General features: G+C 40.8%; 1 protein-coding gene across 1 annotated transcript in view; it reads left to right on the top strand.

Moving 5' to 3' along the window:
- Positions 1-16,850, top strand: part of COL19A1 (collagen type XIX alpha 1 chain) — a 304,996-nt gene that overhangs the window by 198,425 nt on the left and 89,721 nt on the right. The window contains exon 17 of the mRNA XM_046638990.1: positions 8,495-8,548. Coding sequence (XP_046494946.1) covers positions 8,495-8,548 — 54 coding nt within the window. The remainder of the gene's footprint in view (positions 1-8,494; positions 8,549-16,850) is intronic.

Below are 16,850 nucleotides of genomic sequence, written 5' to 3'. Positions count from 1 at the left end.
TGAACAAGTCTACGTGACCAAATGAACTATCTACGTAACCAAATGAATTAGTCTACATAACCAAATGAACTAGTCTATCCAAGTCTTTGGATAGATAGATTCGAGACGGACTGTCCGTCCTCTTCTTCCCTGAAGGCAATATCCAGGTTTTAGTCAACTTAATGTATTTCCCCCAGGACAGTACACAAAACGCAGTCAATTTTTGCTGAATAAATTTACTCATCGTTTTGATAGGGTTTGATTCTGGAGTCAGCATTTAAATATCCAAATGCAATTTAATCCATTAAATTCACCTTGATGAATTGAGAATTATGCACTGAAAATTCTTTCGTTTCAAAATTGAGTGATCTTTCTAGTTTTGTCTTATGGGTCCTCTGGAATTCTCTTCATTCACCAGGCAGTTATTGAATAACCGCAAAGTGTGTTCCTATGAATTTATTCGGTGCTACTCAGTTCACACTTCACATTGAAAATGCAGTTCTAAAATTCCACCCCTTCGGGGTACATTTCATCTTTTAAGGTAGGTCACTCAAAAATGCTGAAAATATATCCTCTGTAACTTTACTTAGTTGAAATCAAGATATAAAATGTCATTCGTGATTCCTCTGTCCGGTGCTGGCTGGGAAGTCTGTGTTCGTTCATGGTGCACTGGCCCAGACTCTGACCCGTCTGAAGTTTGTGGAGAGGCCTCAACACGTTGTTTTCCTTTTAACATTTCTGTGAAATAAGACACTGTTGATTTATTATTTGTCCCTCTGCATGTTGAGTTTATCTACTCTAAATCTAAAAATATAACATTTCCTTAATAAAAATGAAAGATAAAATTCTGCATTTGTTGTGCTTGGAGAAGTGCAAGGCTGGTGGCATAATTCTCAGACAAGGAAGGCAGTGTGGGAACCCTGACTCCCCTTCTCCAGTCTGGGAGCATGCTTGCTGTGAATTTCCCAATATGCATGAAAGAACATTCCACACTGCACTTCCAGCAGCCACTCTCTTAATGTGGCACAAGGATGCTAAAATACATCACAGCATGTTGAAGAAATTGTTTAGCCGCATCCCACCGCTGCTCCACCCATGATCCATGATACCGAGACCAATCGAGTGTCTTGGCAGAGACTGGCAATGGTGGGCAGAGAAAATAGAGCCAGAAATTGGGACTGAGAAAGTTGCTGGTTGGCAAGGAAATCAGGAGTCCAGAGAGATCTAAATGGAAGGATGTGGTTGGTGTGTTGGCAGGCCTGCAGAAGGCAGGGTGGATTCTGAGGCAGGGTAAGCAGGCAAGAACTAGGAAGACCCAAATTCCAAAAGGCAAAACAGTCAGCAAATGGGACATTTAAAAATCTGGTTTGGTTGGGAGAAAACAAGAGAACCTCGACAAATACAGCAGCAAAGTAACCTAAATTGTGAATGATGGGGATACCCAGCAAGGAAACCTTACACCCAAGGATTATGGGTCTTAGGATCAGATACACTTGGATTTAAGTTTTGGCCCCATGAGTAAAGGCAGGAGTGATTTGGAGCTAGATGTTTAACCTTTCTTTCTCTGTAAGAAGGGAACAGCACCACCCACCCACAGTAATTCCGAAAGAATTAAATGAAATAATGTAAGTTAGTGCTTAGCACTCAATGCCTGGACCATGGCAAGCATTTGATAAATGGTAGCCATTTTCATAATCATTAGTCATAGATCTTTCTTCTGCTTCCTAGTGTAACATAGACAGCTCAGGGCACAAGAGGAAATGTTGATGGTTGGGTACATCCAGTCAGAAGGGGTTAAGAGGTAGGACCTTGATATACTTATTTTCATGACCAAATTAGTATCAACATGATAACTTAACAGGAATCCTACACTGTGACTGAAGCGTTACTGACAATGGACCAGGCCGTTTGGCCCAGCCCAATGTTTGGATGAAGAGTTATCATTTATTCAATTGTAGCTGCCGGGGTTTAGATAATAATTTCACAACTTCTAACTTGTTTTGAAAAGCCACGTTAGTTACCGGCAGAGACTATCGAGGGAAAAGAAAGGAAAGGGACAGAGAGATGGGGAAATTGTGGAATGATTTAGAAACTTTAAGATGCCAACCTACCTGAGGAAGGCAGTGTTGAGAAGAGCATCATAATATGGAGCTTTCCTCAGCTCTAAACCTATTTCAGATCGTTTGTTCATGCGGCATTACATCCTCTTCCCATGTCCTTACGAGAGCCACTTGTCTGCTCCCTGAAATAATGAGACCATTATGACTAGTGTTGTTGCTGTCATAGATGTATTTGTAAATGTCTGTTAAGAAATAAAATGCACTTAAGCTATTATGCATTGCTCACAAAGTATTCCATTCCCACTTTTTCATGTATCATTGATCTCAAAATGTGGTAACTTTTTACAACATCAGTTATAAATCTTACTTCCGTTCACAATGTAAAAAAAGAAATCTAAACTTCCCAGATAGTTGGGCAATGTTTTCCTGTGTAATTCACACCTCCTTCACAGTTGTGGGTGCCAGTCAAGCCCTGTCTCCTCTTCCTTGACATTTCCTTGATGCCTTGTTCAGGCTGAGCTGATGCCTAAGAGTGTGCTAAATACACACACGGGAACAGGGAAATGTTTGAGAGGAGCCAGCTGTATTAGCGAGACCTGGCATTTAGAGAGACTACTTACACACATGTCTCCTCTGTGGGTTTGGGGTCTGCATACCAACCTTTATTTAAGTCCGAGTACTGCTATAACCTTGTCTTCATCATCCTCCTCCTCATCAGAAACAAAAACCATCTGTCAGATAAGTACCAGTGGTCCATTATTGGCATTCTTCCCTTCTTAACGCTGCAAGAGGGCCAAGTGTTTATAAATCAAGGGGCTAATTTAAGACACACGTGCTCTCATACTGCAAGTCATCCTGGAAGCATCGAGTTACTTTTACTGTTGAAAATTTATAGATGTCATTCATTTAAATAGCCTCGGGTTTTTCTTTCTTCCTTACAATAGTGACCCTCTGTGGCCTTGCACACAGCAAATGCAGATGGGTGAAGTCATCATATAATTCAAATAAAACCATTCCATTGTGGAAATCTCCTGGCTTCGTTTCTTGAAATTTTTGTTGAAACATAATGTACATTCAGAAAAGCGGACACAGCTTGATGACTTTTCACAAACAGCACACCCACATAACCAGCACACGGTTTCAGGAAACAGAACATCGCATTGCCAACCCCACAAAGCCCTCTCATGCTCTCTTTCAGACTCTCCCCACTCCTGCTCGTTCACCTATTACAACTTCCAACAGCATAGATCAGTTTCACCTGTTTTTATTCCTCATGTAAATTGATCAACATTATGTTTGCAGGATTCATCCATATTGGTGCATGGAGTTGTACTCTGTTCATTTTCATGACTATATAGTTTTCCATTGTGTGAATGACCCATGATTTATTTTTTCTGTTTCTACTCTTAATGAGCGTCTTGATTGTTATTTTAGATGCAAAAATTCCATATATATAGTTGAGTTGCTACATTTTTTAACTGATGCACAGTACATATTTTAGAAGGTTTTCTTGATTTCTTCTCAAACATTTTTAAATGAAAAAAAATGGAGAATTGGATAGAGGATGGTAGAAGGCCAGGAAGGAAAGGCACTAACATTTACTATCACCAGATATTGGACATTGTGGTAAGAGTGTTGTTGTTTTAGTTGTGATAAAAAACACACAACATAAAATCTATCAGCTTAACCATTTTCAAGTTCAGTGGTATCAAGTATATTCACTCATTGTGAAACACCTTTCCAGAACCTTTTCATCTTACAAAACCAAAACTCTACACCCATTAAACAACAGCTCCCCCTTGTCCCTGCTCCCCAGCCCCTGGTAGTCACCATTCTGCTTTCTGTTTCTATAAATTGGACCACTCTAAGTACCTCATATAAGTGGAATCATACAGTATTTGTCTTGTAGTGACTTGTTTCACTATGCTTATTTCCATTAGCATAGTGTCATCAAAGATCATCCATGTTGTAGCATGTTAGCATATTTTTCCCTTTTTTAAGGCTAGGTAATATTCCATTGTATGTGTATACTACATTTTGTTTATCCATTTATCTGTTAATTGACGTTTGGATTGGTTCCACCTCTTGCCTATCTGAACAGTGCCGTTGTGAACATGGGCATGCAGATATCTCTTCATGACCCTACTTTAAATTCTTTTGGATGGTGTACCTAGAAGTGGGATTTCTGGATCGTATGGTAGTTCTACTTTTAAGTTTTTTAAGAACCTGAAGAGTGTTTTCCAAAGCAGTTGCACCATTTTACAGTCTCACCAACACTGCACAAGTGTTTCAGTTTCTCCATATCCTCACCAACACTTATTTTCTGTTTTTTGAAAATAGCCATCCTAATGGGTGTGTGTGGTAGGAATTGTACATATGATCTCTTTTTTTAATCCTTAACAAACCTGTTGCAGAGTGTAAGTACCAATTTTGCAGCAATGAAATCTTGACGCAAAAATTTCCCATGAGAGAAAAAGCTAGATCCAGTTTAGGTCCTCCTGAACAACATTTTTTTTTCTTTTTGGTGAGGAAGATTGGCCCTAAGGTAACATCTGTTGCCAATCTTCCTCTTTTTTTTTTCCTCCCCAAAGCCCAAGTACATAGCTGTGTATCCTGGTTGTAAGTCCCTCTACTTCTTCTATGTAGGATGCCACCACAGCATGGCTTGATGAGTGGTGTACAGGTCTGTGCCCAGGATCTGACTGATGAACCCCCAGCCGCCAAAGCAGAGTGAGCAAACTTAACCACTACCCCACCAGGCTGTCCCCTAGTGCTCCTGAACTTGACCATGGGCTTTTTATTCTCAAATTTCCACATGATTACGAAGCCAGTTGAGCTCTTTTGTTCTGAGCTACAAGGTTTACAGGACATTAGGGGCTCTACAGGATTGCCTGACTTTAACTGTGAAATAAGAGCTTGAGATTTGAGCAGAGGTTCTTGAAGTGTCGTCTCCAGGCCAGTGGCATCAGCATGGCTGGGAACTTGTTGGAAATGCGAATTTTGAGGCCCCACTCCAGACCTGCTGAGTCAGAAACTCTGCAAGTGGAACAGCACTGTTTTAATCAGCCTCCCAATGACGCTGATGCACGATCAGGTTTGAGCGCCACTGGCTTAAACCCGTTAGACAAATAGCTGAACTGCCGTCTAGTAATCTTTACACTATTGCTGAATGAGAAACTTACGTGTTGAGCGCTTTGAGGTTTCCAGGGCAACGTGACATGGTAAATCTATGTTTTGTGCTTTATTCTCTGGTTTTCAGAGAAGTGTTGGATTAACCCACTTGTAATTATGCTGGAACAGCAGGTCTGATCCATTTGGAGATTCAGCCAGACTCCAGGTTATCAGAGTTGCTTATGAAAAAATGGCCACCTGGGAAGAGGCTTCCTAAGCAGGAAAGCAATCCCAGTTCAGCATCTGTCTGTTATCTGCCAGGATTTTTCTCCCCAGCCACATCCAAGTCCCCACTTTTGGTCTCACCTTACAGTGGGTCCAGAGGGAGCCCTGCACTGAAGGCACTGAAATGAAAGGAGACAGAAGAGGAGAAGCACCTGTGTGATGCTTCCTCCCCCGGGAAGCCCCAGGGACCCCTGGACCACCATCCACATCCCCTGCCCCTCATGGCCCAGGTGTCTTCATATCATTCCCCGGAGCCCTGCGAGGACAGAATCAAGATTCACAGACCGCACTTTCCTCAGAGAAAATGAAAGAATCTAGTTTTAGTCCCGGGATGAGAGTTGTGATTTCTGCCTCTTGTCTTGGCGTAATTGTTAATAATAAAATATTCCTCAAATTATCCTGACTTGAATAATAAAATTCATCCTACCAAAAATCTGCTGTTGTCTCTTAGGTAGGCTTTTACCTTTCCTTAATGCTTTTAAGTGAAAGGGAAAAGATCTTTTGGAGGAATAGGAGAATGTGAGACAGTATCTGGTGCAGCTGGGGGCCTTGAATGGGGGGAGGAAGACTGGGGAGGTAATTCCTGGGGCTCCTTGGAGGGAAGAAAGGTGATGTGAGGGAGTGGCTGGAACTACCACACCGATAGAAACTGTGGCCCCTTACGTTCTGGAGCCTCCACTCCTGATTTTCATCCATTCACCCTCTGCTGGGTCCTGTCGGAGCTCCCTCTCCAGGTCATCAACACTTAGGACTGAAGATAAAGTCCTGAGTCCAAATATACTTAAGGTACATATGGCGGTGTGGCTAAGACAATGGTGACTGTTGCTTGTAAAGCACATAGTAAAAACTTATTCAAATGGGTGAAATCATTAGATCATTAGGGTGTTACTAGAAACTCAAGCCTAGAAACCATGTTTAAACTGAAAATACGTGCCAGCTGAAGTTATCTGCACACAATATGTTCCAATAATTTAACAACCCTAAAAGTACTTTACCTGCAGATATACCTTTAGCAAGGGTACCAACGCAATCAGCATTCCGCTGCACGCTTCCAGCACACACATCAGTACACCTGACACTGCAAGGCTGACCTAAACGAGCGTGTCCATCAGCAGTGAAAGGCAAGAATTTGGATGCTTGCCCGTACCGTATGAAATGTGACTGCCTTTGACTCCTCAACTTGATTTGCCAATGTTATGTTCCAATATTTGACATTTGGTTTGTCTTAAACATTAACTCTGTGATAAAGGTTGATCAATAGTCAGCCTCATTTCCCCCACTTCCTGCCCAAATATATACAATATCCTTTAAAGAAAGAACAATACACACAAAAGTTGATCCTATGGTTTTAACTTACCTCAGCCTAAAGGAAAGAACCAACCACCTGCTTCAATGCCATTGATTTTGTTTCTTTGTGCTCTTGTGAATTAATAAATTACACCACTTCCACTTTCAAAGTAAACTTTTTACCGTTGATTAATCCTCAGGGTCTAATTGACTTATATTTACTAAAAGATCTAATATGTTGATTTTCAGAATGTGTCAACTGCAAAACTAGATAATAACATACTTGTGTATAACTTTTATTAGGCTTGCAGAATATTAATTTATATATTCATTCCAGTCTTACCATCCCTAAAGGGAACTCCAAGGTTCAGATCTCTAACACAGATGGTACATGAAAACACCACTAATTATATGTCTGTTTTTAATAAAATTTTTAAAAATCTGTTCTGTAGATATTAGCTAGGATTATTTGTGAAAGCAGCAGCTGTTTTTGTGCAAAGTCTTGATGGTGTGCACTTAACTTGCCTTCAGCAGCAATGGTCCATTTCCCACCCAAACGCAATGTAGTATGTGCTTGCTTACCTCCCAAAGCTTGCCTGCTGGTTCAGCTGGCATTGGACTCCTACCCGACTCCAAACCCAGATGAAAACCAGAGAGATCAAGCAAGTGCCTGACACTTTCAGAGCAAGAAAATTAGCGAATGTAATGGGCTTTTCTGTGTTTAAGCTTACAACTCTCCCAAAAAAGCATTGAAAGGTCAATCCAATACTTTCACTATTTCAATAGCAACAAGCCTTGATAGGTATTAATATTACTACCAATATGGTAATAAAGTTATTAGTAGCAATGAAATAGAGTGATTGAGTTTAGAAAACCTGCTCAGAAATGCTTCTCATTCAAAATGTGTGCTTCCGATACCTAACCCTGCTTCCTTCTATTAGAGGGGGAAAAATATTAATGAAATAAGTTTATAATAAATAACTGCTCTTTAAACGATGTTAGATACACAGTTACTTGGAGATGTTAGCACAGTCTTATTTTTCTAACTCTTGCAATTGGAATTTAGCCAGTTGTGAACTTGGGAGAGTTACCATTCAGTTGCAATAATGAAGATTAGCGAGCAAGGAGTATATATTTTAGTTCACTTATAAAACAGCTTAACCATCCAACGGGAAGAAAAGAGCTAGTTAACGTGCTTTATACGGCTCAGGGAAGTGCTTCTCAAACTTTAATGAGCATAAGAATTACATGAAATGGTTTTAAAAATGTAGATTCATAGCTCTCTTCCCTGGAGATTCTAAACCAGTAAGTCTAGGATGGAGGCCAGGAATATGCATTTTTAACACCCAATCTCACCCTCAGGTAACTGCTATAAAATTAGCATTCAGATCACCCTGAGAAACACCAATTTAAGATGACAAATGTGTGTATTGTTGCATCTGAAACCACACATCATTGGAAAAATTGCCAGTAGTAGACATCTTTCAGATACTTTATGTTACTTTACTCGAGTATCAGGCTAGACAGGATTTAAAGGGCTGCTAATTGTATTTATTCTAGATTTATTCATTCCAGGAATGATTTTTCTCACTTGGTTAAGATTTGGCCCATAGCTCTTAGATTTTATTGATATTTAAAGGTCATGTGGACTGGGAATTGTTTTTCAACTTTTTGTTAATTTTTGTTGTCTTTAAAATTGCCATTTGATATTGCCTCCTCTTAAAATAAAATGGAATCACAGTATTTATTGTCTGTTTCTCTCTGGTTTCAAGGGAAGACGAGGAAAACCAGGTCCTCCAGGAAAACCAGGGCCCCCAGGACCACCTGTGAGTAAACAATCAGATCACTGTTCCTTTTTTACGAGTCTCTCTTTATTTCTGTATGTTTATCTAAGGGTTATTTTACTCCCCTAGGGATAATAATTTCCATCTCTCTACTGTTTAAAATGGCTATATTCCCTGCACCTCCCTCCACCACACAAACCAAGAGGTAAGGGAGGCTGCTAGCTGTCCACACACCTCACCCACTTCTTTATTACACCGGCAGGAACGCCGGTGTAACGTGAGCACCAAGCCAAGACTCCAAACACATGAGTCCTGTTCTGAACCTACCTGACTCCAACTGCTCAGTTTCCTAACAGGCTGGTAGTAAGCTAGTCATCTGGGGAAGTAGGCCCACTCTTCGGGATACGATTGTTTTGTCAGCAGAATTCACAGGACATTGTGGCTAAAGAGAGCTGTAAAGATCTTCCAGCCAGTTAGCTGGTCTTTTCCTTTGCCCCAACCCTCTAGAAAACATATCCATTTCTTACGGTTTTGCTAACTCTTCAACCCACTAGAGTCTGGTTTGTGTCCAAGCTCCTCCACAGACACTGCACCGTCTGTGGTGACCAACGATCTCTGAGGCAGGAGCTTCCCCGGGCACTGTTCATGCTTGATCTTATTTCACTGCTCTACAGGAATTTACACTGTTGTCTGCTCTCCTTGAAACTCCGTTCTCTTGGTTTAGTGACATGGCTTTTTTCTCCTCCGTCTGGGGCCATCCTTTTCTGTCTCCTTCATTAACAATGTTCCTTCTTCCCCTATCTGCATGTTTGCTTGGATTAGAGATTCTCAGTCTTTTATTCCAACCCAGACCTCCCTCCTGAGTTCTAGCCTCTTACGTCCACGGCCTGCTCAGCAGCTCCACTTGGAGGTCTCCTACGTACATACTACAGAAGTAGCACGTCCAAAACTAAACTCAAAAAATAATGCTAGAATTTTGTTCTCTCCCTCATCCTCCACATCCACATAGTTCCTAAATCATATCACTTCTACATCCCAGTAGCTCACGAGTCCACTTCCTCTTCTCTTTCCTCATTGCCATGGCCTTAGTTTAGCCCTTGTCAATTTGTATCTATATTTTTGTAGCCATCTCAGAGCTGGTCTCATTGCCTCTACCATCTATAAGTAACAGTTATAAAGGACTCTGACCATGTGACTCTTCAGCTTGAAAGAGTAGCTGTTTGGCTTTACTGGCTTCTTTTTCCTTCAAGATGGCTTCCACATCTTCTGCATACCATTCTAGGCCCTTTTTTCTTGGCCCCATCCTGCCTGTGCTCCTCCTTCTCTTGTGATCTTAGTGTATCTTCCTTTGCTATCTCAAGATGCCGTGCTTGTGGATGTTCTCTGGGAGGCCCAGGGAGGCTTTCCTCTCTCTGCATGACTCAGCTCAGACCTTGGTTCTTCCACACGGCCTCCGCCAGTGCTCCCAGCACGTGAGGCGCCACCCTCCGTGGTCCTATAATCTCATGCCTCCTACAGATACAGCACGTTTTTCCTAACTGTTCTGTGCCTTACCCGTCTGCCCATGGCACTGTGAATTTATTTTTGAACCTTTATTTTGTCATCATTGCCTAGCACAGTTTCTGGCATATAGCATGTGATTATTAATGATTTAATAAATGAGTAAACGAATGAACATATTTTGTAGATGAGAAAATGAAGACCAGAAAGTATGTCTTTCTAAAGACCAGAACCACCACCAGAGGACTCCAGACCTAGCACCTTGGGACTCACTTAGGGTGTGGTCATAGCCAAAAATGCACATGATTGCTGTCCCATGGTTGATCTCATTCCATCCACTTTAGCCATTCAAGTGAATCGCTCTCTTAGAAATGTACTGGTGTCAACTGATATTATGAAGTGGGGGAAAAAGAGGCATAAATTGGGCATTCTGAAACCCAGTCTTTAAAGGAATGAGTCTTGTTGATGTTTATTCCAAATTTTCTGGCAGAGAAAAACCAGAGAACACATTGTAGGATCTTCAATAACTGTCTTGTGCTGTAAAGAAGAAAGGCTAGTGAATGCTAACAGGCAAGACTAGACCTTCATGTAGTTTTCTAAATGTATGATGCCGCTTTCAAGGCAGGATAATGGTTGTCTCAGAGGAGGAATTTGAATGATGAAGGCCTTTATGACAAGCTTGCCAAATGTCTAGGAGAGAAGAGGATTACAGCAAATCCTGGAACGAGTTCTCAACTATAGATCAAATGAGTTTACTGAAGAATTTAGAAGATTAAGAAATATGTGACTATATGAAAGAATTTATAATATTCAATTCCACAGGTTTTGATCTATTGCCTGAGTCTTTGGGGGAAAGAGGTACTTATTTTATTTCAAGTGTTAGATTTAGAATTTAAACCTAGTTGTGGGTCTGTTACACAGTATTCATTAAATACTGAGGACATGGTTTTTAAAAGAAAAGTGGTTTATTCTCTTTTGTAATATAATAAAATGCCAATTTGTGAGACTACAAAAAGAAGGGGAAAAAGTCTATACAAAAGAAGGTTTCTATTCATAGGCCAGCTTTTGTTTAAAAAGGGAAAGTATTAGACTATAGCATCAGCTCATTTTCTGTTTAAGGATTGTGGTTTATGGAAACTCTTCGTCGTTTTTATTCTGGGATAACTCCTCTGGTTAACTAAAGTATCTCTTCTCTACCACAAGTATTATCAAAACTTTATCTTGGGGTGCAGTTCGCACCAGCTTTTGGAATTTTGAAGTTGTTCACGTGGCAGGTGGCGTTGATGAGGAGCGTCCCAGCCCGCTGCAGATGTCCTACAGAGCACCCGCTCATACTGACGGGAACAAGTTAGGGGCAGCAATGAAAAGGAAGGTAAAACAACCAGCTCCCCACATTTTTCGGTCTCCTTCATGTTTAATTATTCTAAATGTAATGTGCTTTAGCATGAGGACTATTGTTTCCCAAATGGCTAGAAATGAGCAGAGTTCTTCAAAAATCAGTCCTTTCAAGATCATATTAACTAACATTTTAAGAAAATGAGCTTATTTAAAAAATTAAACTGCTCCTAATTCACATTATTTAACAATTTCACAAGCATTTATTTAAGGCCTGCTCTGTGCTAACACTCCATGAGGAGCTGGGCTTGCAAAAATGAATAAAGATATTGTCCTTGCCCTCTGGGAATTCAAGTTTAGTTCACAGAACTGTGAACAGAGGAAGAGAATTTAGAAGAGACGGTGTTGGGGTGGTTTCCTTCAGGAAGTGACACTGAAACATAAAGGTTGAGCATTAAAAAAAGAAGGAATTCCTGCCAGGTACAACAACATGGATGAGCTGGAGGGCATTGTGCCAAGTGAAATAAGCCAGTCACAGAAGCACAAAGACTGCACGATTCCGCTTATCTAGGATTGCTAAAATAGCCAAACTCATAGAAGCAGAGAACACAATAGTGGATGCCAGGGCCTGCGGAAGCAGGTGGGGGGGTTGTTATTCAATGAGTGTAAATTTCAGTTATGCAAGATGAGTGAGTTCTAGAGATCTACTGTGCAACATGGGGCCCATAGTTAACAACACAATACTGTGCACTTCAAAATGTGTTAAGAGGGTAGATCTCAGGGTAGGTGTTCTTACCACACACACACACACAATACACTAAGGGATATGTCAGTTACCTTGATGGTGGTGATGGTGTCATGGTGTTTGCCTGTGTCCAGACCCATCAAATTGCACACGTTAAATATATGCAGCTCTTTGTATATCAATTTTACCTCAATAAAGCTGTTAAAAAAAAGGTTGAGCAGGTTGTCCAGTAAAGTAAATAGAGAGGAAGGAGGAAGCAGGCTACGGAGTGCTGTCAGGAAAGCAGGCAGAATGAAAGCAGAGAGCAGAGAGTACTGAACCAGTGGGGAGTGGGGCCGGCAGACCAGGCCCTTCTGACACAGCGCTGACAAGTCAAGCCTGGGGGTCCTGGCAGATGATGTGTGAAGCCCCACAAGTCCAGCTACGCTACAAAAATCTGTGAAGAGTTCTAAATGGAGAGTCCATGGCAGGATTTCGTCGCAGGTCACTCCCGTGGCACAGTGGAGTCGACATGTGGAGAGTGGGCAAGATTCCTGCCGCTGTCACAGTATCTACTGTTTTTACAGTATCGACAGAGCATCTTTCATCGTTTTGGCGGTCCCATGGAGCTATTTGTATTTTATTACAATTTAGATAGCTTAAGAGACATCTCCCTTTACCTATGGACATTTTTAGATCAAAATGTTGGTGTTTTTCATTTGTTTGTATTTTTCAACATTGTAATCTATGTGAGATGAGCCCTGCTTCGCAGCAGGAAGGAAGGTAATAAGAGAAAGAAGGAAACATCAGTGGGGCTAAAGCCAGCCTGAGATGGGGAGACAGTGGTTGGCTGGCATGTGAGATTCCTAAAGCACATGTTGGAATTTCTTACAATGTGGAACATTTAAAAATATTAATTTTATCTCTCATCAAACAGTAATCAAATAACGTAATTTCCTTCAAATGAGTGAATGGTTTGTATTATTTTAGCATATATGTGTGACCAATTAACCTCTAGAAAAATTAAGGGGAAAATTTTATTCTGATTAGAGGGATTGAGAAGAACAAGGAATAGGCGTTATCAGGAGGCTTGAATCCTTTGATAACAGCATATTTTACTCAGTTTCTCCAAGAAAATCTCTTCCCTTCAGTGCTTTAGAGATGTTCCCTAAATCAGACAGAAGGATTGATGAAAATCTTTTAATTGTTTGACTCCTTCTGCTTGTGATTCTTTATTCTGAAGCCAAATTTATATTTTCTCACTTTCTTAAGAAACATTTGTACCGAAAAGATAAGTTGTTTACAAAGAACAATCTCCCACAACTTTCCATTTTGTGTGTGTAAGTATATGCAAAATATATATTTATTTATGGAAGGATAAATTTTTTCCTCATGAAAGAGTGTATTTCCTAGGGAAAAAAATGGAATATTTACTAAAAGTAGATCTATTGAACTAATGTTATTAAATTGTCTTTATGAATCAGTTTCATCAAAGTCATACATGTTCCTCCAATTTAGCTCCCATATTCAATAGCATTTTTTCCTCTCTTTGGGGGAAATCTTTAGTTGAAATTTACCCACATGTAATCTGCATATAATGAAATTATATCTTAATTGGGATGCTTGTAATTGAGTAGCAATTAAACTGGTTAACAGAACCAGTCACATCCCTTTGTGATGAACAAAACTGGTTTTGTTTTTTTATAAAATATTGGGTCAGATTTCCTAACAATCAGAGCCGATCTCACCTACACAAAGGAAAAAGCTCCCAAATTCCCCCAAGTAGCATCTGCCGTCTTGTCTTGAGTGAATGTTCTTCGCTGAGGGAAACCGTTAAGTAGAGATGTCTTGGATTGATAGTACCTGCAAATCCTCCAAGGTTGTGACTGAGAGCTGCTCTTCAGAGAGGAAGCACGAGAGCACTCAGCATCTCCGTGGGGAAGGAAATCCCACCAGCCCCTGAGGCAACAGTTCGGAAGAGAGGGATGGGTAGGGAGGGTTCATGATGGCAGTAGTGTGCCCCAGGTACTCCACTGCCTCCGCCTCAGGTACCGTCACGGCTGTTGTGAGAAGGAGAAGTTATCCTCATTTTGTAACCGTGTAGAGGATGCTTAGTAACATGCAGTAGTCTGCCCGAGATCACACAGGTATAAGTGGGGGAGCCAGGAACTGACCCCCAAACCCACCTTTACTCTACCAGCTCACAGGTGTGAACGACCAACTCCTGGTTTACAGTTTGACTAGGATCAGCCTTACTTAACCATCATAGGCAGAACCTGGTCTGATGTTTCCATGGTAATTCCCGGCACTATAGTACCTCAGACAGAGGGGTGGTGTGAGAAGACTGAGCAACCTAATCCTTCTCCTCACTGGCCTGTCCTCCAACAGTTCATTTGACATGTCTGTGTCTCACTTTCCTTCTCTGTAAATTTGCAGTGAAAGTACCTGCCTCATCTACTTCCCACAGTTCCTGGGAAGATTAAATGCCGTGTAAGTGAAAGAACTTTCTTATAAATGTAAAGCTCTATCTAAGTGTAGCTTAGATCCATTACTACTGTTCTGGACATCCATTCACATGTACAGTATTGTGGATAGAAGAGATCATCTTGAATCCATAATTGAACTAACATATTTTCTTCCTTTTACAAATTTCCCCAAATCCAGTTAACAAAAATTTGAATGTCTTTCAATGAATTAGTAAAATGGGAGATCTCATGCTCTGCATATGGAATACTTATCCTAGCTATGTAAGTGTACTCAGGAAGAGATACAGAGTTGTTCACAATCAGGCAACAATAACAGCCGCATCTAAGTATTCAGTGGTGTTTTCTCTCCTCTGATTTACAGCCTCTTCCTTGCTCCTGGGACTTGTTCATCCATAATCTGAGCTGTCGCATTTTATTAGTTGGGATATTCTCTAAATCTCAGCTACTATCCTCACCTTCTAATAAAAATTTCTGTTTCTTTAAAGCCTTCTGGTTATCTAAGTAAGATAACCAATGGAACATAGTGGCCATGTGTTGTGATAATGAGACTTGGAAAGTCTCAAGATTTGAAATGCCGTAGTTTATTTGAAAGTATTCTCGGTTTTAGTTCCTTTAGAAAAGAGGAAGGCAGCTGGAAATGAGGCAGAGCAGGAGGAAAAGCAGGAGAATTTAACTAATGAGCCATTGAAGAAAGTATGCGTCAGCCCACCCATTTGACATTAGCTTTACTCCTCATTCATCATCACTGTCAAGGCATTTATTAAAAACCACATTGATTTTAAAATGTGTTATTATTTCTTTCTATTACAGGAGAGCTCTTGATTTCCTTTTATTTTTTCCCTGGTATTGTTTTTGTGCATTGTTTTATTATTGCAGTAGAGAATTGAGCAGTAGGCTGAAATGTGTCATATTTCAGTGCATAGCAATTTACGTGAAAACGGAAATTCAAGAAATGTGTAACATGGGGCAGCGGCTCCCTCTACTGTTTCCACTGGAAAAGCTCTGGGCAGAGGACGCTCTGCAGCTCTTTGGAGGATGTCCGAGGGACATTTTTTCAGTCCTTGAGGCTTAGTGATAAATCTACATGATTTTTAAGATTTATTTCCAGGAATTTGTTGTATTTTCTGCTTATCCTGAATTTTAAGTACAGATGCTATTTCATCAGCAGTCGTTTTCAGCGCCAACTTGACGATCTCCTGAAGTGAACGCCCTGAGCTCGTGGGTCTCTAAGATGCCCGTCTGTTGTGAAGTGCTGACGAAACTCCACAGGGCTAGTTATGTGGGAGCTGACTCCAGTGGGATTTATGCTGCTTCTTTCAACAGTCTGATTTAAAAGGCACACAACCATGTCATTTCTGTCTCAGCTGTAACTTCAGTGTAGGAGAAGGTAGAGCCTAAAGGTGATGTCTGTACAGCAGGATCTACAGGCAGCAGAGTAAACGTAGGGTCTGAAATTGAATTCACTCGTTCGACAAATGCTTACTGACCATCTACCATGTTGCTAATCACTGTTACAAACACAGAGTACACAGCGGATTAAAAAAGCATAGCAACAAACAAACTGCCGACAAGGTCTCTCCCTCCAGTAACCACCCTCTGTTGTGTGGGGGTGGGGAACAATGGTTAATAAGCCATTCCATAGACAAAACTGTTTCAGTCTAGGATGAGGTGCCATAGGGGAATAAACTGGGTAATGTAAGAGTGATTTGGAAGGAAGAGTTGTTACTCTAGCCAGAGCGCTCCAGGTGACATCTCTGAGCATCTATGCAACATTACCTGAGAAGGAGCTAGCCATGTGAGGGCTAGAGCAAGAACTGCCCAACCAGAAAGACCAGGACATGCAAAGGGCCTGAGGTGGGAAAGAGCTTGAGGCATTCAATAAGCATAAAGGAGCTACGAGAAGAATAGTGCCAGGAAAGATTTTGGAGCTGAGTGGCTTTTGTTATGTAGGGCCTCTGAGAGCGGAAGTATTGTGGGGAGGGGGCTATAAGTGGTGAGGAGAATAATCAACTCGTCACATCTCCATTTTGAAAGTACTAGTATGTGTGTTTTTATGTAAGTGGTTAGATTTTTATTTTGATGTGGTGAAATTATTATTCCCACTGATAATTCTTAGGGTAACACCATTTTTAGAACATCATTTTTAGACTTCGCGTAGACAGGGAATAGACTTGTTTGCTGAGAGAAAACAAGAAAACCAACAAAACTTTGATAGTAGCCCGTTTAATTTCAGTCTTGCCTGAATCCAGTGGATATCACACTTTTCATTAAAGATGGAGATGAGTCAATATTTTCCTTC

Source organism: Equus quagga, chromosome 15, assembly GCF_021613505.1.
Source record: "Equus quagga isolate Etosha38 chromosome 15, UCLA_HA_Equagga_1.0, whole genome shotgun sequence".
Classification (NCBI taxonomy): Eukaryota; Metazoa; Chordata; class Mammalia; order Perissodactyla; family Equidae; genus Equus; species Equus quagga.
The sequence above is the reverse complement of the archived record's forward strand: the minus strand, read 5'-3'. Positions and strand labels throughout refer to the sequence as shown.